At 42.9% G+C, this 16248-nt stretch overlaps 2 protein-coding genes across 3 annotated transcripts; one reads left to right on the forward strand and one right to left on the reverse strand.

Moving 5' to 3' along the window:
- Positions 1–747: 747 nt before the first annotated feature.
- On the forward strand, positions 748–4154 carry gpr27 (G protein-coupled receptor 27). The gene has a single exon (XM_077013619.1). It carries the CDS (start codon positions 1659–1661, stop codon positions 2772–2774), a length of 1116 nt encoding a protein of 371 aa, XP_076869734.1. The 5' UTR covers positions 748–1658; the 3' UTR covers positions 2775–4154.
- Positions 4155–9358: 5204 nt separating this feature from the next.
- Positions 9359–13079, reverse strand: prok2 (prokineticin 2). Of its 2 annotated transcripts, XM_077014058.1 has the most exons (5): positions 12886–13079; positions 12556–12761; positions 12014–12126; positions 9812–9937; positions 9359–9674 (listed from the first exon to the last, which is right to left on the reverse strand). In XM_077014058.1, exons 2-5 carry the CDS (start codon positions 12599–12601, stop codon positions 9549–9551), a joined length of 411 nt encoding a protein of 136 aa, XP_076870173.1. In that variant the 5' UTR covers positions 12602–12761; positions 12886–13079; the 3' UTR covers positions 9359–9548. The 2 variants fall into 2 exon arrangements, with proteins under 2 accessions (XP_076870173.1, XP_076870172.1); XM_077014057.1 differs by having other exon boundaries at positions 9360–9674; positions 12556–13079.
- Between the last annotated feature and the right edge of the window lie 3169 nt (positions 13080–16248).

The following is a 16248-nucleotide window of genomic DNA, read 5'->3' on the forward strand; positions in this document are numbered from 1 at the left end:
TAGACATGCACCAACTATAAACTCCAAGAAAGGGTTTTGCGCGCGCGTGTGTATGTGTGTGTGCGAGTGTGAGGGTGTGAGGACACAAAAAAAGAAGAAAACACGTTTACAAAAACCATGTGAGGAGGTTTGACGTACCCTTTGGGGTCAGTGATGAGACACCTCAGATTTTACCCACTCAGAGACATATGGTCTCGACCTTTATATACGCCTGCACGGACGTAGTTTTGGGGGGGGGGACGGGGGGGACATGTCCCCCCCACTTTTTCAAAAGCCGGTTTTGGTCCCCCCCAGTTTTTACAGTTAAAACCAAATATTTAAGTAGTGACAAAGTCATGTCCCCCCCACTTTTTAACGGTAAAAAAACCAATATCTAAATAGCGACAAATCTAGCACTAGGATCATGCAGCACCCCCCCCCCCCCCCCCCCCCCCCGCTTAACAGTTCGCCACCCCAGGTTGTGTCCCCCCCACTTGTGAAATCAAAACTACGTCCATGTACGCCTGTAGCTTTGCAATTATGAATTGTCCTTTTAATTGCATTCATTTCATTTGCAATTTTATGTGTCTTTATCCTTTATACACCAGGCACCAGACAAGGAAAATGAAATGCTCCCTCTTTGACTCCGTCGACGTTATATATAATCAATTCGTACGTTTATAATACAGTTTGTCGGTTATCACTTAAAGACACGCTGCTGCACTGTAATTGAAGTCTGTGCCTTTAAAGGCTTGATGGAATAATTGCCCCGTGATGGACTCGGAGTTCGAGAACAGAAGAGACGGCATTTTTGCCGAACCTCTCTAGACAGGGAAATTCAACCGAGAAGTAAGAACATAAAAAAGAGGATATTTTCTCAACAGAGAATGCAGATTTCATCTCATCTTATATGCGACAAGTAGCATAAGCTACCACGTAACGTTTGGACAACTGCATCATTCTCCCGTTACCCCTTAAAGACAAACCAACCGCTGCTGTCGCCGGAGGTTCCCTTGTTTGCCACCGATAAACATAACAAGATTTTTTTTACATCGTTAGGTAGCTGTTGTCTTTTTATCGGACTGGGAACATATGCTGTTGAGTCGATGGAGTCGATGCAAATCGATTAAGCAACTACATAAGCTGAAACGTCTTCTGAGAGAAGATGACGGCCTACCACCAGACTGGGAATTTTTACGGCAATGGTTTCGGAAACCACCATAAACGATGGAAAAAGATGCATGTTTGTAAGGCGCGCACATTATAAAGACACTGGAATGTTATTCGGTGACTGCGCGACGAAAAACTCTTCAAAGCCTATCCTTTCGCCTCGAAATATAATGGATTAAAAATCGACAATTACTTATTCAATATGCCTGCTTTGAAATGAAGAATTATACGAATAGAATTTAAACAATTACCTTATTTTAACGTGTTGGGATTTAGAAAGTGTGATGTTTAAATGATGATTGCCAATCAATGGAACTACGTGTACGAATTTGAAATGCAGACTGTGTTTTCTTTGACATACTGTAAGTCGAATGACTGTCCACGTATTCGCGACACTTTTTCGATGTCAACATTTTAACATATGTTCGAGAAATCAGGCCGGGGAACCAGATTTGCTTGATGTTGGATTACAGAGCCTGGACGTCGTCGTCGACAGAGTGGCTGCATAGATGGCGAACACAAGCGATCTTGGGGAAGGCAATCCTTCGCTACAGAATTATGCCATCACCGCCTCTGCGGTGAAACTGGCCTCGCTCGGTCTGATCACTTGCACCAGTCTGGCGGGGAACATACTGCTGTCGCTGCTGGTGCTGAAGGACAGCTCCCTTCACAAGGCGCCCTACTATTTCCTCCTGGACCTGTGCTTGGCGGACATCGTCCGTTCGGCCGTGTGCTTTCCGTTCGTCATGGTTTCGATCAGCAGCGGTTCCGTGTGGAGCTACAGCGTCACCAGCTGCAAGATCGTCGCCTTCATGGCCGTGCTGTTATGCTTCCACGTCGCCTTCCTGCTCTTCTGCGTGAGCGTCACGCGCTACATGGCCATCGCGCACCACCGCTTCTACTCCAAACGCATGACCGTGTGGACGTGCGTGGCCGTCGTGTGTATGGTGTGGACCCTGTCTGTGGCCATGGCGTTCCCCCCGGTGTTTGATGTCGGGACGTATAAATTCATTCGCGAGGAAGAGCAGTGCATATTTGAACACAGATACGTGAAAGCGAACGACACGCTGGGTTTCATGTTGATGCTCGCTGTAATTGTGGGCACGACGCACGTTGTGTACGTCAAAATGCTTTGCTTTGTTTACGACCACCGCAAGATGAAACCTGCACAGCTGATTCCGGCTATTAGCCAGAACTGGACATTTCACGGTCCAGGTGCGACGGGTCAGGCAGCTGCCAATTGGATTGCGGGCTTTGGACGAGGTCCCACCCCGCCAACATTAGTGGGCATCAGGCAAGCCTCGCATAACGCCAATAGGAGACTGCTCGTCTTGGACGAGTTCAAGATGGAGAAACGAATAGGGAAAATGTACTACATGATTACTCTGGCGTTCCTGCTGTTGTGGGCCCCGTACATCGTGTCGTGCTACGTGCGCGTGTTCGTGAAGGAAAGCGCTATTCCACAGGTCTACCTGACGGCGGCCGTGTGGCTGACGTTCGCACAAGCGTCGGCGAATCCAATCATCTGTTTCATTTTCAACAAGGAGATAAGGATGCGTTTCAGAGCTTGCTTCCCCTGCTGTTTGACTACACAAACACCAATGGAGCCATACTGTGTAATCTGAAGGGAGAGACTGCTCTACAGCACGACAGACTTTTTTTTCCTTTTCTTGAAACGTTTCACTTTTAATGATCGAAGTTTTCACGCTTGTTAACACGTTTATGATCTCTTCGGATGGTGTCAGCCTTCTTGACCTAGTAGGTTACCAAACATGTTTCTACACTACAAAATCACACACGGACTATTGCAAAATGCAAATACAGTATTTGATATAAATTATGTATAATTTATTTCTATTCTCAAGTCCTTTATATTGCACATGTAATATATTTGTTAATATCTTGATATATTTCTTTTTTGGGAGGACACAAAACATCAGATGTCTTTTTACAAGGACTTTTGTGTGTTGACAGCTCTGCTCCTTTCACATTCCCTATTAAACTGGTATTTCAAAGACATTTTATATATGGACTTGAACAAACATGGGTTTGTCTGGACCTGGATTGGTGTGGAGGGGTATCGGCATTGTTTGAATTTGAAATCAAATAAACAATGATTGATTAGCATATACTGTCTTGATTCGAAAGCTTATAGCAGCAAATAGCCCATCAAAACAAATCATTTCTTAAATCTTTCAGACTGAAGTGTGGATAATACGGTAGGTGTTGCCTTCAGTTATTCAGAGGCAGGTGCCTTCAGGGAATCTGTTGAGAGGCTAGAAGTGATATTTTAGTCAGACCTTTTGGCGGTGGTCCACTCCCCCTCCCCCCTCCCCTCAGATAGCTGCATAACACAGAACCTCCATGGACTCATCAAAACAAACATCATTCTATTAGTGGTGTGTTCTTGCATCTCGGTTTGACAATACATAAAGGTTTGGGGACACCTATGATCCTTACTGATGCCTGTCCTCAATGGTCTAATCAATATAAATGATGGATTTGGGGGGATTTATCCAGGAAAATTCTTTGGCGGTGGTCATGAAACCACAATGCCTCTGTGTCTCTATATTATGTATGTCTACAGTACATACTGGTATTTTTTGACCGTCCAATGAGAAACCACACAAGGATCACATTACAATATTAATGACTCATCGTGGTGCTTAAAATGACGTTGCATCATAGAAGCATGTGGAAATCCATCTGTTAATGACAGCATTGGTCCTGGTGCTGGCTGGCTTCATTTATGCCCTACAGTACACGTACAAATGGACAGACACAGAAGCAACAGTCAGAGAGATAGAAATGAGAGAGAAGTGAGAGAGAAATGAGAGAGAGAGAGAGAGAGAGAGAGAGAGAGAGAGAAAGTTGTTTATAAGTGACCCTGGGAACATTTATTTTATTTGTTGTTCACTTCCATTATATTCTCATGGTTCATGGGTTTCTGTCATTCTGTCAGAACTATATTGTTACTTCTTCTACATGTCTGGCCCCTCCCACCACTGACCCCTCTCAACAGTTTATCAGGACATGTGCTATGGATTTATATATAATTAATCAAATTAATTACAAGCTTTGTAATTAATTAATCGAAATTAATCGCATTTTAATCGCATTTCAATATTTAAAATGATAAATATTAATTTAAGTTTGAATGATGAATGAATCAATGAACATAAGCATAAACTTCAACATCTTGTTTATTTTCGTAAATAAAGTAAATAAAAGTTCGTAACTTGCATCAGCTGACGCAATTTGCAGCACTTCTTGTAAAGCCTGGATTATACTTTCACTAGTGACCGTAGCGCGCGACTCCGCCCACCTCGCGCGAACCTCCGCGAACGGCGGAGGCGTTTAAACTCGCCACGTCTTACTTAAACCTTCAACCACAGAGAGCGGTCTACAGTCCACAGCTATCCATCTCGCCACTGAATTGGTCAATTTGTCTGACGTGGACTTTGACATTTTGTTTCTTAATTTGAACACCGACGTGGTCGAGTGTTGACTGGCGACACTGTTTGCTTGTACTAGGAATACATTTAGCAGCTAAGGTGCACTAGTGTTCCCTGGGTAAGGTGCACTAGTGTTCCCTGGGTAAGGAGCACTAGTGTTCCCTGGGTAAGGTGCACTAGTGTTCCCTGGGTAAGGAGCACTAGTGTTCCCTGGGTAATGTGCACTAGTGTTCCCTGGCTAAGGTGCACCAATGTTCCCTGGGTAAGGTGCACTAGTGTTCCCTGGGTAAGGTGCACTAATGTTCCCTGGGTAAGGTGCACTAATGTTCCCTGGGTAAGGAGCACTAGTGTTCCCTGGGTAAGGAGCACTAATGTTCCCTGGGTAAGGAGCACTAGTGTTCCCTGGGTAAGGTGCACTAGTGTTCCCTGGGTAAGGTGCACTAGTGTTCCCTGGGTAAGGTGCACTAGTGTTCCCTGGGTAAGGTGCACTAGTGTTCCCTGGGTATGGAGCACTAGTGTTCCCTGGGTAAGGTGCACTACTGTTCCCTGGGTAAGGTGCACTACTGTTCCCTGGGTAAGGTGCACTAGTGTTCCCTGGGTAAGGTGCACTAATGTTCACTCAGCTCTCTGCATTATGTGGTGTGGGGAGTGAAAGTGCGCAATAAGCTGGAATGCACATCTCAGCTGTGTAATGCTGCACCCCCCCCCACACACACACACACACACACACACACACACACACATATACCTTCACACTCATTCATCCTCCAGCTAAGCTTTGAAGAAAAGATTTTCATCACTGTCAGAGAGGTCTGGAGTGGCATTAACATGCATGAAGCACTTCCTAAGGAGCCCAGGGGTTGTTATCAGACCATTCTGCAGTTGTTAGGTGTTACGTGTTTTGGACAGATAACAGATGGGATTAAAATATTGCTGCTGTTAGATATTTGCCAATGTACAATATTTCTCCAATACAATTTCTCCAGTGAAGTAAAAACAACTTATAAAATACATATCTACAGCAATCCCAAGTGTGGCCACACAGAATAAGACAGGTGCTCAGTTCTTTCAGGTTTATTTGTATTCTTACTGTATAGTTTTATATTATTTCATATGTGCACAGTACAAGAAGGTTTTAGGGAAAGGTTGTATTTCATTATTATAATTTTCCTGTTTGATTCCACTTATTTTGGTAAAATCCATATACCATGGATGACCATCAATGCTTTAAAAGAATATTAATAGGCAAAATAATATTTCTGCTTTATCCAGCCATAACATTACCTACTATATCAATAGTGTATAGTTGATTACCACACACACACCACAGACAATAGTTTATACACAGAAAATAAAGGAATGGTTATTGACTTGTAACACACTTATAATGGAAATGTCAGACTCGAGGGAGGAGGCACGACGAGTGATAACGGTGCAACACAGAACATTTATTTCACAAAAGACGTGTAAGCTCCGTGCGGAGAGTAAGCACAAAAACACAGACACTCACACTGGCACGAAACTTTAGACAAAGACGAGCACAAGACACTGCGCGAACGCACATTAAATAGGTGATTGACACGTGCCCCCGTGATCTCGAGACAAGGCACAGGTGCGACTACGAACACGCTCACGAACAACCCACACCCACGGAAGTACATACATGGACATAACGGCACGCCGACAACGTAGCGGCACGCCCACAGGGAAGGGTCCGGAGCTGTCACCGTAACAGGAAATCTAGGGGTGGTTGCTGAATTGAATCAATACATTTTTATGCAAAACATAACTGTAGAATGTCTTGCTGAATTCTTCAGAGCTGTTGTCTGTGAATTAAGCTGACAGTAAATACAATTCTGTTGAATCAGTCATGGGTATCGAAAAAAGACTGAGAAGAACTGTTTTAATGTTGCAGCGATTAAAAGAGAACACTATAAACGACTTTGCTAAGGCATTTTCGTTCTCTTTAAAAGTTATAGCTTGTGTTAAATATTTCAAGTGTCTGGCATGTATTTCTAACCTTTTAATGGCAGAATTCAGTGCCTGCCATTAGACGTACATTCTTATTGGGTCGTTACATTAACAGGCTGTGCATTCTCTTCAGAATGGCATAATGTGCACGTTGTAAAGAATGTTTATCAAGGGAATTAACCACGCACGAGGTAAGATCACTATATACCACGCACGAGGTAAGATCACTGTATACCACGCACGAGGTAAGATCACTGTATACCACGCATGAGATCACTGTATACCACGCACAAGGTAAGGTCACTGTATACCACACACGAGGTAATGTCACTGTATACCACGCACGAGGTAAGATCACTGTATACCACGCACGAGGTAAGATCACTGTATACCACGCATGAGATCACTGTATACCGCGCACGAGGTAAGATTACTGTATACCACACATGAGGTAAGATCACTGTATACCATGCACGAGGTAAGATCACTGTATACCACGCATGAGATCACTGTATACCACGCACGAGGTAAGATCACTGTATACCACGCATGAGATCACTGTATACCATGCACGAGGTAAGGTATACCACGCACGAGGTAAGATTACTGTATACCACACATGAGGTAAGATCACTGTATACCACGCACGAGGTAAGATTACTGTATACCACACATGAGGTAAGATCACTATATACCACGCATGAGGTAAGATCACTGTATACCACACATGAGGTAAGATCACTGTATACCACGCACGAGGCAAGATTTGGAGAATGCTACTCCCCACTTCAGTTGTATATTCAGAAATACCCCATGCTATATTGAAATTATAAACCACTTTTAAGACTGACATCTGCATGACCATATGTTTGTCCTAAAATGCAAGTGTAAATGTAAAAAAAAATTACACATTAAAAAAATTACACATGAATCTACAAAAGTGTCAATACAAATTACTCAAATTTAAGCATTTATACTCTGGTTGAATTATGGATTCAATTGCATTTTACAATATGTACTTTAGTATGCTGGGAATGTGTACAGGAAAGTGCATTAAGAAGCACGTTCCTCCAAACATCTCCCACTGCGTTCAGCCTGGGTCTTCAGCACGATCTCCAGCATCCAGGAGGAGGACACACACTCTGGAAGGTTTGAGCATCAGCCCAAGAAAAACATAGCCAGCCCTCGAGGGTTCAACAGGCGTCATGTGATTAAACCGAAACTCTTCTCTATAATAAACTTTAGGGCACAAGCGGTTGGAAGAGCTTTATCTCCTACGTGACCCTTTGAGAAGTGGGATTTCGGATTTCAGTTTTGGAACCGCTTCACAATGACCTTTGTGGGGAGAAGGAATGCTGGGAGTGTATGCATCCCTCTCAGGTCTGGCTGAGGACGTAGACAGCCGGCCCTGAGTCGGCCCACAGATGTTGGGTAGAACTTCCAGCTCCATGATTGATCCTGCTGAAAAGCCCAGGCGTGCGGGCCAAATATCCTACAATCGCAGACTGACTGCTACTTCAGTCCAGCTTGCATTGAGGACAGTAATAAATGCAGCAGAGACCTCAAGGACAGAGAACTCCAAACATCTGGTGCAAGACTGTAAAACCAGTTTTTGTCATCAGGGTAGCCACCATGGTTTCTCATACAGCCTGCAGATAAGTTGGGAGAGGACCAGATTTTTGGGCCGGCAAACAGTGCAGTTCCAGACTTTTTCAAACTAGATGGTTTGAAAATAGACCAGCAAAAGCTAAAAGCTCCAAGAACTGTGGAAAACACTCTTATTCTTCTAGAATTTATTACATTAATTCTCAGTGTTAGGAAGACAATTTCCCTTATTTTTATTGTAGCTACTTACCAAAGTATAGGAGGGGAAGAGTTAGCACGTTACATCACATCATGGCAGGTAACCGTAGCTCCAAAAGGTTCGCCCTGAGCTACCATGTTGTGTAACGTGCAGACAGCCATGTTGAGAGTGCAGAAGAGAACCACGTGGATAAGGTAACATTTCCCCATCATGTAACAATTTGTTTGGGTCAGAAAGTATTACAAGAGTAAAAAACAAACCCTGTAGACTAGAGCAAGATGAACTACACAAATGGCTAAGAGCTACAGACAAACAGTAAACGAATCCTCTCTTACTGGAGAGAGATTGTTTAGCCAAGAGTCAGAGGCAGTCCTCAGAGAACATGTATTACAAAATGGGTCGCTGAAATACCTCCGACGCATAATACATTTAGGCAGCCTAAATAAAATGGGATTTCCGTACATCAAATTCCTGCCTGATCTGGATATCTGAGGGTAGACGTCCCACTGAACCATGTGCACCAGGACACATCTCTGCCTCAGTTCCGAAACATAGCACATTAAACCAATATAAAACAAGCAGATATGGCACTTAAAACTGTCAGAAACGCTTTCCCCAGTGCTTTGTGTTTTATAGTCATGGTGAAAATACGTCACGACTATGTGCCACTCGTCCCTCTGCTCTGGAGTGACGGTCACTGCTGTAGGGCTCACAGGGCACTGAAATCACTTTGTCATTTCATACAGAAGCAGAATGTTACTGGCCACCTGCCCACAGACCAGGATGATGGACACAAGACCACTGTGTTCACTGTGCGCGTCTCTACGCTAGAGTTTCTCTCTGGACGCCGGCCAGGCCACTGAGGGAAGAGACGATGAACTCTTAAAGAATTATGTTGAAAATACAAATACAAAACCTGATGGAGACGTAACAATAGTAATGAACAGTCTAAGCAAATCAGACACTGGGTTAAAAGATTTGAAATGCTTTATTTATATATACAGTAACTATTAAGACATAGGCATTTTGATACATTTGAATTAACAGTTCATTTCACATTTGCACAAAGAAATGGTCATTTTCACAAAGAAATGGTACTATTTTCACAGATGCTCTGGATTAGCACACAGTACTATACGTTTAACAGACCTCCACATATCACATCGTATTCAGAAATCGTAGCTGTAAGACTTGTGCGGTGGAAGGCACTTTGCTTGCCCGTTCTCCACAGCAACGCAGTCCAGGTCTGAAGAACACGGACACGTGTGGTGGAGTCTCTTCCCGTAATACGGAACCTGCACACAGTGAAATCACAGTGAAGGATGGACATCATAGTGATGGAAGGACCAGTGGGACAGACCAGAGATCAGAGATGGAGGGAACCAATCAGGAGCTTCAATCAGAGATGGAGGGAACCAATCAGGAGCTTCACCTTGTGGCTCATGGGATGGCAGCTGTCCCCCTCCAGGCCCATAGGAGTGCACATGCGCAAACTCCGGATCCACAAGCTGACCGCGCAACAGGTGCCTCTGCCACACTGGGAGTCCAGATCACATGACTACACACGCACACACGCATACACCCACACCCCCACACCCACACACCCACACACCCACACACCCACACACCCACACACCCACACAAAGAAGAAAATTTGTATGTACATTTTGTCTAATGGTGCTATAAAGCAGGTAGTGGCAATTGGGTCTTTGCTCCCTCTCTGTGACTGTATTACACACAAATGGCCCTGGAGGACACAGATTTATGTGTGTTTCATAATCGTGAGGCATTTCCCTCATCAATTAGGACTGTTCTATTCAAACTCTTCTCTTCGTTAAATTAGGAAACCATCATGAGAAGCTCTGGGAAAATATATATAACTTGTCTGCAGTTATATTTTTAAGACCCAAAAATGCTTAAATATTTGCTATGAGATTCCGTAAGGATTGAGGCTTCTCCCAGACAAAATGACTCCGCCAGTGGGGAATCTCCTCTAAAAAGTCGTTTGTCTTTATTCATTGGAACGACCACATTAGTAAAATAGCTTCCTTGTATCACGTATTCATTTTAATAACCTCACACTCAAAACTTCACTTGTCCTTTAGCATGAAAGGAATTTGCCATCCTTACCATTTGCCAAGTAAAACTATAATGATTATCCTTTAATAAACAATACTTCACTCCAAAAACCAGTAATTATATCCCATGCATTGTTTACATAGTTATCCATATCAGTATTTTATTGTTTATCTATTTTTCCAATTACAGTAAGTCTGCTCAAAGTATTGTCTGATTATTACCTTACATTAGAGTATTTACGGCAGTTTTTAAGGTGCGGATATGCAAATTTCCCTCTCCGTATTTTTGGGGTACAGCTCTTTTCTCAGTATGAGATTTACCGTTACCACTCTGACCACCAGAATGTGAAAGTGAACCATCATTTAGATCAGTACACATCCTACATCTTCTGTTTACATATAACCAGAGTTGTAACATGACCTGATGCAGTTCTAATGCCGTTTGAGACTCAACACATACAGTCTGGTTACGTCTACTGAAACATATTAGTGTTAAAAATGGATTTTTATTTAATGACTATTTTCTGAATTTGTTTTAATTGTGCATTCATTAACTCAAATAGCCTCACAAACATTCATTAACTCAAATAGCCTCACAAACGCTCACATGTCACTGATGCACAATACTACAAATCGCTTCAATCCACACCTCACAAACGAAGCAGATTTTGTCACATCATCTCACTTAAATCTGCACAACAGCTTATAATCCAGGTAACCTTATGATTCACACGTGTACCATAATTAGTCCTGTATAGTTCCACAAAATGCCGCGCGACATTTCAAAAGCAGTCAATTGTTTCAGCATTTAGTTGTACACACATTCAAACTAAACTTGCTTGCTGAATCAAGTGTGTTTTGGCACATGAATACATTCAAAATGTCCTTAGATCGAATCAGTGAAGCGTTTGTGCTGGGCTGACGAGCAGAAACTTGGTTTTGATTTCAAACACCAGATTGTAATCCCTTTCTCTATGGCAAGTGTCAGACAGCATACATGTAATTCACTTGTCCTCCACGTAATCCACTCTATCTTCACCATGACTAACCAGAGCCATCACATGGAGATGAGACATCGCTCTTCTGATATCTTTTAGCATCATCAGTGATGAACTTCAAAATCAAAAGTTAAAAATCAGCTTCATGTCTTACATACTATTAATGTACTTGTAGATTCAGTATGCAGACTATCAAAGACAATAGTTCTCCTAATATTTTAGTTAAATATTCAACCTAAAAATACAATTGATTCCAACGATATGGCATTAAAATGAATTACAATGTCCAAGTACATTGAAAGCACCTTAAGACACTGATTAAGTTCCCTTTAGTTCATTAGTTCTAGAGATGCTAAAAGCCAAATACAATTTGCTACAACATTCACAAAGCACAACTGCAGTAACATTGCATAAAAAATCAATAAACAAATTCAGAGCCATAGATCATCTAAACAATGACACGGTGAGTCTACATGAATTATAAACTAGATTATATGAACAAGACAGTCGACATCAGTTCACAGGAGCGTTTTCTCTGATCAAACCCACATCACTCACCCCTGTGATGATGGCACAGGAGACTGGGGACAACAGCACCAAGCAGACGAACAGAGAGACGATGGACCTCATGGTGCTCAGACACTGACTTCTCTTTCCACAGTTCCCTCCTCCTGGGAGACCAAGCACACAGACGGGGTGTAGTGATGGTCAAATAAGAAAAAAAAAGGATAAAAAAAAAAAAATGTACAAAGTACATGGGGTTTCTTTCTCAAGGTGCAATGAAAAGGATTGGCTCGTGTGTGTGCGCGTGCATGTGTGTGTGTGTACGTCTTCGGTGTGTGCATGCGTGTGGTGGGGAGGAACATGAAACATGGCCTCCAAACTGTGATATTTGAAGGTTGATTAATAAACACTGCCCTCCATTCAAACTCGGTGAGTCACCAAATATTTTCATCTTCTGTAAGAATGAAGGCATTAGGGGACAGGGGACAGAGATAAAGACAAAAAAAAAAAAACAGAAACTGGGCTCTCCCAGATGCATTACCGTTTGCTAATAAATTTGTCATGCTAGCGAGAAAGTGTTCCACCTGAATACTTACTCAAATGTTTGGGCTTAAAGATCAGGCCTGTGACAACCCACGACATCAGTTCCTGGTAAACTCCTGCTCACGGCCCTCACGTTTTGTCAAGGCTAAAATACGGTTTTACCTTTGAAGAAAGAAACCTTGCTCCTACACCTGGGTTCTTCTTACGGTTCGCCAAAACGTCTTCTTAATGGCTCATGGATACAGACTTTGAAAATAAGCTGTGAAAAGATTTCAAAAGAACCTGTGGCTCATTAATGATAGTGTGACACTTGTAGCTGAGGTGTCCTTGTGTATTATGAACACAGGGTCAAGACCAAGACGAGGGAGAGGTAGCTCTCATACATATTTCTGTCATCCTGGGTGAGCTGCTTTGAGAATCCACATTTAAAGCTGGTTTTTAGTATCTGCAGAGTAAAATCCCAATCCTGTTATTTTTTCTTGTGAATCATTACAGGCCCTGTAGCTTAAAACAACGTGAACAGTTTGAGCAGTATTGCAGTATTGTCAACCAAACAGCCTGAATTTGGTGCATTCATCTGTTATATATCTGTATGTGATGGCTGATTGGGTCAAACAAAGGTTCACCTAATTGGATCAAAGAAAAGCTCACCTGATTGGGTCAAGGAAAAGCTCACCTGATTGGGTCAAGGAAAGGCTCACCTGATTGGGTCAAGGAAAGGCTCACCTGATTGGGTCAAGGAAAGGCTCGCTTTATTGGATCAGGTAAAAACTCACCTGCTCCTGCAACATCTGCTGCCTGTCAGATCAGAAGTTATATGTGATTATGTGCATTTGCTCTCAAGGAAGCAAACTAATATTTGTAAACCAGAAAGCTGGTTATGACTTACAATCCTTTGAAATCCTTTGTACTAAAATAGACTAAATGTACTAAAAAAAAAAAAAAAAAGCCCATGCAGACATTTTCACTCACTGGTGACTTCAACATTCACTATGATAGTGCCTTTAGTTCTATTCTGGAATCAGTTGGTTTCTCTCATAGTCCTCCTACCTCAATCTCTCTCAGACCATTCCTTCTCTTCATTTGAAGTTTGGATCCTCCACAATACAGTGAGGTGGCCTCACTACCACATCGCTCACACGATCACGTCAGACACAGCACCTAGATTTACTGCAAATCTCCCAGATTTATTATTTCTGACTGGGGTGGTCGTTACGCCTTCAGAACTGGGTCACACGACTGAATGCTTAGAATAAGCATTTTGCAGCACGCTCAATGATATTGCTCCACTTAAGAACAAAAAAATTAAATTAGATAAAAGAAATGATCTCTAATCGTGTAGTGCAATGATCACATTCCCAGTTTAAAACAGAACACTCGAAAGAATGCAGACGGCACAATATCAGAGTTATACTTGCATGGTTGGAGAGTCTAAACTACAAAATACACTAGAAAGGCTTATCTCTCTCCGCCCTGCCATGCTGCCATAGCTTGCACATTATAGCCCTTTAATTTACACTTCTCTGTTCTTAGTCATACCTAATAATCATTCTCTCTTTCTGCTGAGGTAATCCACCTCCTGATATCCTACTGTTACTGAGTCTCAACCTGTCCCAGTTCCTGTGGCACCTCCCAACACCGATGTCTCCTGCTGTGACCCAAACCTCCACGGCCCTGGTCAGATGATCCCTGAGAATCACAACCAGGACAGAAATATAGACAGACATTCTTCACTTTTTTTTTTTTTTATTTCACTGGTTGCCTCCTAATGTTTATATTGATATTGTGTTGCTGACCAAGATGGGTCCCACAGGTAAAGCTGTTTTGTGACAACAGTCATTGTAAAAAAGCGCTATACAAATCAATTTTACATACTTACATGGCATCATGTAGATTTGTGTCTGGAGACTAGAAGTGCACAACTCTGGTCCTGAAGATCGACCTCCCTCCCTTATATATTCAACTCTAATCTAGCACACTTGGCTCTAATATTAGAGTGAAGGGCTTGATTCACTGAGTCAGGTGAGTTAATGTAGAGTTGGATGTGAACACTGGAGGGACCAGACCAGACTTAGGGTTAGGGTTAGGGTTAGGGTTAACACACTAATGTTAGCTATGTGCTTTGCTGGAGTTTAATTCTGTTCTATGTTTTAATGAGTTTTAATGTGAGATGTTTGTGATAATGTTGCCAATGATTACTGCACTCAGTCCAGACGATTTGCTTTCATATATATATATATATAAATGTATTTCTTGCTGCTCCATTAGTACATAACACAACTACCTAGAGCATCTCTGCAGATAACTTAGTTTATGGAGCAATTAGACTGTCCACTCACGGGAGTCCTACACATGGGACAGTTCCAGCAGCCCACTGTGCTGTTGCAAAGAAGTCCCCAGTGTCTTCCCTCTCTCTCTCTCTCTCTCTCTCTCTCTCTCTCTCTCCTCCCACCATTCTTGGCCTGCATCCCACCTCTCTTCTTCTTCCTGATTGGGTCACCAGCTCCCCTCTGCAGTTCTGGCAGGGCGGAGGAGATGTGGGGAAGTGAGATCACACCATATGGAGCGGATCCGTGGCCACGCCCACCACACTTCATACGTGTGGCGTGTGGCTACAGCAGACCCGCTCACGCTCCATTATCGCCCTCCGCGTATATATTAATGCTCACTCAGGTCTCCCTGCGTACAGTATGAATTAATAATAAGAAGTCCATAATCTCCATAAAGAGGTTTACCATAATCCTGTAACCACACACAAGACTGCGCAACGTATGCGTTAGATTTGTGATTTACTGGACGGCAGCCCTGCAGGAGACAGTGCCAACTGATGCTTCAGGAGAGGTTCTTAAACGTTGAATACAGAATTGAATAGGATTGTGCAACCAACCAGCACCTTAAATAAGACCCGAGGAGTCCTGCAATGGTGGTGGTTTCGGGCAGATTGATTTCAGAGATAATCCAATAACATCTTGTGTATGACATATTTCAGTTGTTTGAATGTACATGCATGTTTGAGAATTTGCTTGTGCAATGTGAATAAAACAAATGAAAGCATATATAGCTTGACCTTATCTGTCTTTTATGGTAAACAGGCAGAATTGTACCACAGTTACCTGCTTATTGTCCCTTCCTCTCTCCCTCTTCTCTCTCCCTCTCTCTCCCTCTTATTCTACTTTCCTTTTTAATCCATTTTCAGCCTCTTCCGCTCCCTCTTTTTCTGCCTCTTCTGTGTTTGTCTCCCCACCCCTCTCCCCCTCTCTTTCTCTCTCTCTCTCTCTCTCTCTCTCTCTCTCTCTCTCTCTCTCTCGATCAGTGTGGGTGTTTGGCACTTTCCATGCAGACCGTGAGGAAGTAGGTGTGAGACGTCACCACTGTGTGACCGTGGACACCCTAAGACTTCATCGCTGTGGCGAGCCGACTACCAGCAAGGACGTATTTACACGAATAACATGAGGCTTCCTGTTCATTGGTGCAAAAAAAAAACTAGATGCCCCCATCAAACAGGGCTCTAGTTAAAACTCCCCTAACCCAGAGCTGTCATCTCAGACTTCTCTGGACATGTAGAGCAGCGTTTCAGTGTCACATCTCTAAATGACACATCTCCTTTGCATACGCAGACCTTTACTAACCCATGAACACAGTAGAATCACCACTGTCAGACTCTGCCAGTGTTACATGAAGCCCTCTGCAGAACACGTCCTCCTAGTCTGGCCTGAGCAGGCTTGGATATCCCCTGCAGTTCACTT

Source organism: Brachyhypopomus gauderio, chromosome 8, assembly GCF_052324685.1.
Source record: "Brachyhypopomus gauderio isolate BG-103 chromosome 8, BGAUD_0.2, whole genome shotgun sequence".
NCBI lineage: Eukaryota > Metazoa > Chordata > Actinopteri > Gymnotiformes > Hypopomidae > Brachyhypopomus > Brachyhypopomus gauderio.